This window comes from Anneissia japonica, unplaced genomic scaffold, assembly GCF_011630105.1.
Source record: "Anneissia japonica isolate Jap-2015-1 unplaced genomic scaffold, ASM1163010v1 scaffold287866_len144376_cov102, whole genome shotgun sequence".
Taxonomy (NCBI): Eukaryota; Metazoa; Echinodermata; class Crinoidea; order Comatulida; family Comatulidae; genus Anneissia; species Anneissia japonica.
In genome coordinates, this window is record NW_022685969.1 from 1 (window position 1) to 11,339 (window position 11,339).

General features: G+C 32.5%; 1 protein-coding gene across 1 annotated transcript in view; it reads left to right on the forward strand.

Annotated features, from left to right (window-relative positions):
* Positions 1 to 7,331: 7,331 nt before the first annotated feature.
* Positions 7,332 to 11,339, forward strand: part of LOC117113229 (clumping factor B-like) — a gene marked incomplete at its 5' end in the record, with an annotated part of 10,390 nt that continues 6,382 nt past the window's right edge. The window contains one exon of the mRNA XM_033256519.1: positions 7,332 to 7,399. Within this exon, the coding sequence (XP_033112410.1) occupies positions 7,332 to 7,399 (68 nt within the window). The remainder of the gene's footprint in view (positions 7,400 to 11,339) is intronic.

An 11,339-nucleotide genomic window follows, 5' to 3' on the forward strand; every position in this document is an offset into this window, starting at 1 on the left:
TCTTCCCGATCAACACATATTATATATAAAGTATATGAGTTAGGTATATTACATAGTAGCGCATCGCGGTGTACAATTTTTTAATTGAGAATTGAAAATTAAATACGCAAAGTTTGGTAGAAACAAAAAGTATAAAACTGCAAGAGGTCCCATTGCCATGATGTTGTATGCAGGCAATGGAACGTTAAAAAAAGTACCGTACTACCACAATATAGGGGGCGCCCTATTCAAATTCGAATAGCGTTAAAAACTCGAACATGCACGTCACGCAGCACGCGTTCTGTTACGGCCACGCCCCTTTTGGGTAGTACTTTTTGAAATAGGATTGCGTTCCAAAGAATATCCGGCAGTGTGGCAGTGGGACCTCTTGAGGTTTTATGCTGCGTTCATTAGAACTTGTGAAGTCGGTGTTCACAACTTGGAACATGTGAGAACACGAGAAGAATGCATTCATTTGATAAACGCTAAAATGGTTGCTGTCACATTTGCAATGTGTTCGAAAATAAAATATACAAAACAACTTTTTTTTAAATCTGAAATAATATTACTTAAACAAAAAAATTCAATAAATATGTTGGGCTGCAAATAAAACATACAAACAAAACTCTTTTTTCATCTGAAATAATATTACTTAATAAACAAATTGCAATAAATACCTATGCTCGTTGTGCATAGTTTATGTTACATCCGCCATTTTCCACACTACTTGTGCAAATCGAGGAAGAGATTCTACTCGAGTTCACAACTTGTGTTTACCAGTTCACCAACGAGATGAACGCGTTTCACAAGTTGTGAACTGGGAAACACCGACTTCACAAGTTCTAATGAACACAGCATAAACTCTTTGGTAGAAGCATAGCTCTATGGGTAGAAGTTTTTAAAATCAAGCCGTAAGAGGCGCCCCATTGTTTGTATTCCCACTATGCATTTCGGTGGAACACTTTTTTTCTGTAGCATGGAGAACTCATAGAGATATAATAAGAATACTAGAGCGCTAACCGCAATGTATTCGATGTTCGAAATACGCAGAACTGTGTGTGTGTGTGTGTGTGTGTGTGTACCATCCAAGATGGCTGCCATAGATTTAGCCAATCAAATTTCGCTAAGCACCATCGTTTGCAATTGCGCCCTCAATTTACTCAGAAAGTTTAGTACAGTTAGTTACCCGTATGTTTAATATTCGAGCGTTGCGGTGTTTGGGTGTAATGTACACGATTTTAATTTTCATTCCTTGGTACTTTATTTTTTAATAAAGTGCTCCACTTGGCCTCGTTTTGGCTACGATAGTTTAATAATTTGTTATTACCATTACTCATTATCATTAATGAAAAAATAGTCAGTCAGAGGGCTTATTAATATGTAAAAATATGTATATTAAGCCTGAAGGTGGCGCTTTACTACGACGGCCATCTTGGATGGTACACATACATAACTCTGCATTCCTGCGTAATCTTGTCAGCACTCTAGTTGTTTAATAGCTCTATGGGAGAACTCTATCTTATATTTCTAGTATCTTTGCTCGCACGCACAGCTGTTTAAGGAGAAAACCCTACGCGAGATATGCGTAGTGCGTGAAAATGTTACATTCGCCCGTTTGTAGTAAACAAACCGATTGATATTTATTATATATAATATTTTAATTAATACTCTTCCTTAATTACTAATCTAATTGACTCAATTTTCCAGATATTCTAGACAGTAAGACAACTTAAATTATTTACAAATGTAAAAAAAAAACAAAAACCGATTTTCCACATTCACCACGACGTTATTTAAGAGACGACATGCTGCATAAGCAGAATATGATCCTTGATTCATGTAAAAGGCATGCATTGCCTACGTTTTGACAGATATGCTACTGTAGGTGAAGGGTTTTCTAGAAATGTGATGACGTACCTATATTCGTTATCTTTTTCGTAAGCTTGTGAAGACTCCCTATTACATATGTTTCAGTGTATACAATTGGTATGTAAAAATTAAAATTATTCTTTTTTTTTTAAAATCTAAATAGCAAAACGCTTCATGAAGCCATCACTTCTAAAAACTGGTCAACAGTACGTCAGCTTGCCGAATCGCTAAATATAAAATATGAGGTAAGTCAGTGTAATACTATGCAACAATAGTAGGAACAACAATTATGGTACATTGCTCATTTTTGTGACGTTTAATGTGATGCTAAATTGTAGGTGTTTCTAACTGTGTTCGAGAAGGTGAACTATACAACTAACCATTAATTGAAGACCTCGAGTCTCTCAACTGGTATGAAATAATAAAGGTTATAACCTGAAAAACTGCAAACAGTTATAGGCCTATGTATTGTAGGCTCCAAATATTCAGTTGGTGACTTTTAACTCAAATGACTATTATCTTGTCTCCTGGCACGGCTTATATAGCATAACATGTTTTATAGTGCGTTCAGAATGGTTTTAATGTTGAAAACAAATTTTGTTAAATATATTCACCAAAGAAATGTTGAAATATTACATTTTAATGATCGATATCAATAATTTGTGCCAAATTATTATTTTCTACACAGTAATATAAATTAGCATATAATCAATTTAAAAACAGTATAGTAAAACTTCACAGAAAACAATTACTTTCCAAACTTAATCAAATGTAATTTTAAAAATATCATCCAGATATTATATCATATTTTGTGAAATAACATTCGTCACATTTTTCACAGACGTGACATAATAATGTTGTTACAGACGTGACATCAATAAACACATATTTTACTATCAGCACTACCAAATGAGCATTTTTGGTAATTCTTATATAATAAAATCATGGTTCAGTCCAGTTTCTCTTATGTTGTAAACAGTGGCTTCAATTTTTATCAAGAAAACCTTACTTTAACATAATTAAACCATAAAAAGTATTTAGAACATTGAAGTCATCAACATTGGTCATTTTTCCAAGCGCCATCTGACTATTCTGAAGTTTTAAATACTTATAGTGATCTTGATCTCTTTAGATCAAGTTAAATTTATTATATAGACAAGTAACTATACTGTAGATGGTAAATCTGTGATTGGAATTCATGGGACTACTCATGTTGATACAATTAATATAAAAAAAACAGTATAAACCATTATTTGTTTAACGATGACTGTAATTAATGTGTCAATAATTTTTGTGTAACTGGTAATTTAATGTTAATATATATTCTGAATATATGATCAAATAAGCTATGGAATACCAATTTTCAAGAATATAGTATTCATCATTCTAAAGTTATAAGCTTCTAAAATTAGTACATACCCAAATTTATGAAAAAAGATTATTAAAAATTGATCTATTTTGTTATAAATAAGCTAATATTTAAAATTTAAATAAATAAATAAAACATATAAAAAAAATATCTTGTGTTGGCCACGTTGCGATCAAACCTCATCACCACCACCCCCCCCCACCAAAAAAAAAGCGTGAAGGTCGGTAGGAAATTTTTGTTTTTCCTTTTTTTTTCTTACCAATAATGTGTTATTGCATAAAAAAAGAAAATACACAACAATACAACAAAGTCCATTTTTAAATCTATGTTTAAAACCGAAACGACAGCATATCACTGTCGCATCACCTACCGTCCAGCATGATAGGCCTATTCAAGCTCATACGGATTCGTGTTTTACGGGTTCATTTTTTGTGTGGGCCTTGTATTTGAATCAATGAAATAATAAAACAAGTGAATGATAGTATAGATTCTTGAGTTTAATACATTTACTGTTAGTCTGAAAATACAAAATATTATAGGCCTAATACCTCATACATAGATTCTAGGTATCATTGTTTAAGACGCAGGGCAATAGAAAGTACTATTCCCCTCAAAAAGTACTATTCTCCTCAAAAATAGTACTTTGTTTTAACTTGTCGAGATGTGCAAACCAGGGTTGCCAGATAGTCCACAGGCTTCACTGCCAAACACACGCCATCTCACGACCAAATTCGGCCAAACTTTTTTTCGATATCGGCCAAAATTCGGCCAGATTTTAATTGGATTAGAAGACAACATTGGATACATAATATTCATTTAAATTTCCAAAATTACACGAAAATCAACTGTCATTTGTTTGAAATTAAGAAATTAAATGATATACACAGAACAATGTTAATCTTTCACTGTTTTTGTTTTTATAATTAATCACCATAATTAAATACCCAGCTACATCATAATATCAAATATGTTCTATAATTAGTTGCTAGCATGTAGACATATTTAAAGTCACATTATTAAGATCGATCTAAATTTGATTTAAATAACGTAGTGGATCTATAGCAATAATAAGGGCCTGTTATGGAATCTTCAATGACAAAATCCATGGGTCTCTTTAATTAGAATGAAAGTTGCATTATTAGTAGTATGGTAACACAAACCGGCGTTAAGACCAGGGGTGGCGCCAGCGGGGGGTGGGGCAGGGCCCCTGTCGGAGAGAGCTGCCCCATTCCGGGAGAAAAACCACAATTCGTCGGGGAGGAGAAACAAAAATTATGTGTATTTTGCACATGGACTCTACAATCCTCTAACTTGTCAAAATTACTACTACTACTTCCGCAACATCCCCCCCCCCCCCACCCGTCGGGAAAATCCTAGAGCCACCCCTGGTTAAGACAAACCTTAATAAATAAAACTTAATAAATGCTTTTTATCTAAACTTTGTAAATTCGCCTCTGAATGTTATTATTTGTTTCATTCAATTCTCAACTAAAAGAGATAGAAACCTCCACTACAGTAGGTTCGAACATTAAAGAACACATTACTATAAAACAATAAAACGCCTTCATAAAGTTTTCAACGAGGATGAACTTCATGAAAAAAAATATAAATTTCATCGGAACATTTTAAATTATTAAATGTAACTACTAATCTTTTAAATAAACTCTCTTACGTCAACTCCGCCAAATGGGGACATACTGTACATTACCGGTAAGTGTTCAGTGCTAGTTCGACACGGAGTACGACTACGAACGTAAAGGTGCACGATTAGAATCAATGCTTTTGTACAAAACAACATCCAAAAAAAGTCTACAGTACTTCATATTAGGCCTATATTGAAAAAATGTAAACTTTTCACAAAATTCGGCCAAATATAGTTCGGCCGTGACTTTTCCAACGTTACGGCCAGGCTCATTTTTATACGGCCAGATTTGAGGAATCTGACCGTCAAAAAGGGTTCGTATACTTTATGTGCACATGTCAATTGTGTACACTGGGCCTATGGTTTATAGCCCTTATCCGGGAAGACTTGCTCCACCCATAGCATAGGCGAGCCTGTATTTGAATCAAAGCAAAATTAAACAGGTGATTGCTTTGATACTGTGAAGTCATTTACCTATTATTAGTAGGTCCATGGTGAAGTGATGCATTTACTGTGAGCCTGCAAATACAATACTAAATGGGCATATTGTTTGTTTGTTTGTTTGTTTAATTTATTTCTCCACACACAGGCTCGCCTATGCTATGTTCAATTAAAGTTTTATTGAAATTCCACTATGTAAGCTAAGAAACTTAATTATATACAGGGGCATTGGTTCTACCCCCTCTCCCCGGTAATTTCTTTCCCCTCACTTTCCCTTCCCCCAGCATTACAATTTGTTTTGTGTTCCAAAAATCCGGCCCGAAATCGCCAAACGGTGAGAAATCGCTGAAAATCAGCCCTTTTTGAGCAATTTTTTTAACGTATCTTCGTTAATATTAGACCGATTTTTTTGGCTGTTTTTGAAACTTGTTCCTTATTTATTCAGCTATAATGTCATGTTATTTTTAATTTTAAAATCAATGAGGTGTCGTCGGAATCCTTTTTTTAAAGGTGTCGTCGGAATCTTTTTTTTAAGCCAAGTCAGTTGGCGATCGCCCAGTGTATTAACTCCTATCTGTTTACACAATTTTGCGATCATGTTTACAAAAATCACTCTAACTTCTGAATCAGTGGGCCGATTTTAACGGCAGTTCGGCATGTAAAAAAAGATTAATCAAGCTGTCTGTTAAGCTAAAAATCAATTTGATTGGATGAAAAGTCTCGTCGGAATGACCATTTCTTTAGAGACATTGACTCGATCTGACACACATCGACTAATGGTAAAGGATAGGCGGCAGTTCTCGCCGATAGGCCTCGCCGATAGGCGGCTCGCGCTGGTGTAAAGTTGACAGAAAAATAGCGATTTCTCAGCTAATACTTGCATAAAGTTTACCATTTTTGTATCAAAAGTAAGAGAAATCTTTGCTGATTTGTAATATGTAAACATAGTTAGAATTAAGCGTTTAGTTTTTTTTACGAGCAGTTTAAAAACGTTCAGTTATTTTTCGAAATCTGCAGCGTGATTTAGCCGGTTCGATGGACTCGACCATTATACATGTAGGCAAAGGCGGCCTAGGCTTGCTAAATTCTAACTATAGTATAGAGCGTCTTGGCTAAGATTGTCTCCTTGACTTTTTTTATACAGTATTCTTATTGATTATACAGTACCATAAAATATATATCAGATATAGTGACTGACCAAAATGAATTTAAGACATTATAAAATGTTACAATATTATTTCATTTATTATTTGTGATTAGGTGCCCAACATTCCCCTCTTAAGTAAAGTGGTACGGTCCAACGTGGTTGCGTGAGCTACACTGTGTGGCGGAGAGATTAAGATGGCGTGATAAGAACTCTACGCACTGAAATTAAATAGGTTCAAAAAACAAAACAAATTGTAATGGATTTCAGACGCTGGCGCGGCCACTGTATGTTCGTAATAAACAAGTTGCATAAAATAAATATTACCTTCTTTTATGTTTACATTGAAATAATTGTTCACGATAAAATAAAACTGGATGTTGATATACCGGTAACAGACTAATTGAAGGCTCTAATCTTGCGTATAATACTTGTATATATGTGTGCTCATAAAAGACCATTCTGTTCTTTGAACCCTTTGTTGAATGCCCATCTAATTTTGACTATAATATTATAAAATAAAAGAGACTCACTGTGGCGAATGCAGGATTGGTGGTAGGGGTGCGTGAGAGATTTTTATAACAGTACAAATTATCTCCTGCAAAAACAGTGACAACAACAAAAAAACAAAAAGTCAGCAATAAAACAATAACATAACGTAATGATCACCGATATATCGTAAATTCTTTTTTTCTTACAGAAGAGTTAATAAGAATCATAATAATAATAGTAATGGTAATAATAATAATAATAATAATAATAATAATAATAATAATAATAATAATAATAATAATAATAATAATAATGATAATACTATTAATAGGCTCTAAACAGTCTCCAGTCAATTAGCATTGATAAAGACGTCAGAACAAATATGATTTTTATAGCAGTACAAATCTCCTGCAAAAACTTCTGAATTTCATTTGAGCCGACTCTCTGTTTCCAATGCACTGTTGTTCCATAATAAAATGAAATTGGAGAGTTCTAAGGAATAAACCAAAATTTAATGAGTACAGTCTTTTTCTACAGGCAAAAATTAATGAAATTTAATAATTAAAATGCATAGATTCGTAGTATATCTGGATTTTTAACATTATGTCCCAGTATGATGATTTTTAAAATTAAAGGTATATTGGTTCCTGTTAAAGCTTCCCACCAGAATTTAAAAGTATCCCACATACAATTTATAAGATTACATTACCATAATAAATGTTCCATAGTTTCAATTTCCATTTTGCAATAGGAACAACGATTCGACTCAATAATATTCATTTTAAATAACTTATAATTAGTCATTAAACAATTTGTTTAGATTTTATATTGAAACACATTTAATCTAACTACTCGTGTGCACTAGAAGGACAAAGCGTAAATACTTGGCCACAAGTCATCATCTATACCAAATTCCGTATTAAATTGATTTCTTGTTCTTGGGGGTTCTACCTTTCGATTAACAAATAGTCTATAAATGAATTTTGTATGTGCATTTTGTATATCTATTTGGTCAGCATGTATGAACAGTGTTCTTTTCCGACACAAATCTCTATCGAAACCTTGTTTCAGAATTTCTTTCCAATTTCTAGGAATAGCATTTATGATACTCATCACCCTCAGATAATACTTATTTGATATAGAAAATGCTTGAAAACTTTTTATGTTACCATCTATATTATACAGATCGCTGACAAGTCTAATACCATTTTTAAAAAGATATTTATCAAAAATTGTTCTACAATTTATTTTAACAAATTTATTATTCCACACAATTTGTGAATAAACATCCATCTCTTCTGGCTTAGTCAATTCTATATAAGTATTAATAACTTCTTTATAAAATAGTGGAACAGTTTGTAATGAATTAACATATCTTTTATCAAGATTGCAATTAAATATGACTTCACTACCCCACTTAACCGTGGAAGCTGTAAACAAAACCTTCCAAGCAGCGGAACTACTGTATCTGAGTTGTATCGTTGTACCCATTTAACTTTTAAAGCCTTAAAAAGTGATTTAACATCAATCATGTTGAGGCCCCCCCCCCCCTCTTCAACTGTTCCAATGATCGTGTTTCTCTTTACCATCCCTTTCCCTCCCCTCCATAGAAAGTCATAAATAATTGTATCCTCTTCATTTATAACATTATCTGGAACGAAAATACTTGATGCAAGATGGATAAAATTGGAAATTCCATACGATTTAATCAATAAGATTTTCCCAAACAGAGTCAAATTTCTGGTTTTCCATAGTTTCAGCTTTATTTTGAGTTTTTTAATTTTTTCTTCAAAATTTGCCTTTATCTGTTGATCATAATTATATGAAAAATATACACCGAGCGCTTTAATTGGTGTGTCTGGCCAATTTATACCAAACGATTTTTCTTTACAGAGTCTCTTACTACACATCCATAGGGCTTGTGATTTATTTTTATTTAAATATAAACCAGAAATCTTTGAGAAGTCTTCAATAGTGTTAAATACATTTTTAGCTGATTTTTCATCTTCTACTATAGCTTTTGTGTCGTCGGCGTACTGAACCAGTTTTATTTCTGTATTTCCTACTTGTATCCCCTTTATTGTATTATCGTTTCTAATTTTACACGAGGGAACTTCAATGGCCAATAAAAAAAAAGGGTACGAACTTAATGGATCCCCTCGTCGTACCCCCCGTTTAACACTAAAGTAAGATGAAGTGAAGCCTCTGTTAATTATATAACTACTAATATTTGAGTATAATAGTTTAATAAATTGAATGAATTAATTCCCAAAATTCATCTTGACCAGAGTCTTAAAAAAAATCCCATTCTAAGCAATCAAACGCTTTTTTAAAATCTAAAAAAAAACATTATTCCTGGGTTGTCGTGTAATTTGGTAAACTCAAGCAAGTAGGAAATAGTTCTTATTGATTCTCCTATCAACCGCCCCTTAATAAAACCCGTTTGATCTGTGTGTATAAGATGTGGAATTACTTTAATGAGTTTGTTATAAAGAGCTTTGGAAACAATCTTATAATCCACAAGTAAAGATATAGGACGCCAGTTTTCAATTTTGTTTCTATCTTTTCCCGCCTTTTCTACTAATGTTATTACTGCTTGTTTTTGTGATGAGGATAAATTTCCTTGTGTAACTCCTTCATTTAAAATTAAAACTAATAATTATAATAATTGTTTGTTGACCATTCCCACAACTAGACATTGGGACATGATTAATGGATAGCAAGCTACATTAAATGATTTACCGTCACAATAATGTAAAGTTTGCTACAGATAGAAAAAAAAATCCAAACACTGATGAGCATATTATAGGTACATTAAAAGAAAATGACAATAACATATACAATCCTAATATGCACAAAAAAAAAAGAAAGTCAGCATAGGTACTGTAGGTACACAGAAGACTTTACAAAAAATAAACATAAATAAATAAATTAATTAATTAATAAAACGTTTCTCTTGTTTACTATACCTGTTGCCGTTATAATATGTTTCGTGATGCAGTTACTAGATCTAACATTCATATAACACTATGCGTATACAGTAGGGATATTGAGGGATGAAAGTAGCAACATGAGGACATAACTCGAAAAATATAGGCCTAAAGTCATATTACTACCTAAAAATGGAAAATTAGAATAACATTTGGGCATAATCATCTAAAAGGCTAGGTAGGCATAACATCATACCTAGGCCAGCTTAGGCACAATAAGAATAGTAATAATGATAATAAAATTAATATTAATAATATTAATAATGTATAGGTGTAATTTTGCCCTACCTTACGTGGGAATGTACCGAATACTCAGTACATTTGAAAACAACTCCGAAAAAATTCGCCTATACATGTTTCTCCTGACGCAAATCCTTATTGTCTATTATTCCATCACGACAATAACAATTACTATTAATAATAATAATAATAATAATAATAATAATAATAATAATAAAATAATAATAATAATAATAATAATATTAATAATAAAATAATAATAATAATAATTAATAATAATAATAAATAATAACAATAACAATAACAATAATAATAATAATAAAGATTTGTAAAGTGCATAATACATAGGTCCCTAAAAAATGTCCATCAGAACGCCTCCTTATAATTATAGTAATATAGCCAAGGCCCACAAACAATTGTATCTTCTTCAAAACTGTGTAAAAATCAGGAGTAGATCCAGAATTTTTCAAACGAGAGTGTGAGGAGGTGGGGACAATAATCCCAGAATAGGTAAGTTAGTAGCACATAACATTAATTTGCGTTGAAAATTGTAAAATTTAGTGGCAAATGCGTTTCTATTTCATTGTACCATTCTCTAGCTGATAAGTAATGCCTTGCTTGAATGGCTATCGGCAGAGGTTGTAAGGTATTATATTGAATATCTGACCAAAACCTTACCAAAAACAATGATTAATATCATATCTTCGTAAGTACTTGGCCAATTTTAACGGGGAAAGCGTGAACATGTTCAAAATCATGAAATACAACATTATTTTTGTAGTCCACTTACACTATATGATTTATGCCATAACAATATAAAATAAATATGTATCAGTCAAGAACTGCTTATGAAAAAGTGTGAAAACCTAAGAGATTAATCTCTAGGTAAAGGCTAATATCCTCTTTTTTCCATTTAGCCATGTATCTCGACCTGCTATATTCCAAACGCCATACAAAAGCAGGTGAGCGACGATAAAGACGGAATTCGTGAAAATAACAAATTTTATGAAACTTACTTTTAATTCTCAATGTTATAATGTGGTGCATAATTATGTTAAATTAACATCCTATTGAATTAGTTTAGCTTGGCTTATTGTATTATTTCATTGAAAACATATGAGGTGATTTCGGCCTCGTGCAACAACTGCGATTTTCAGCTGCGATGAGGAGCTC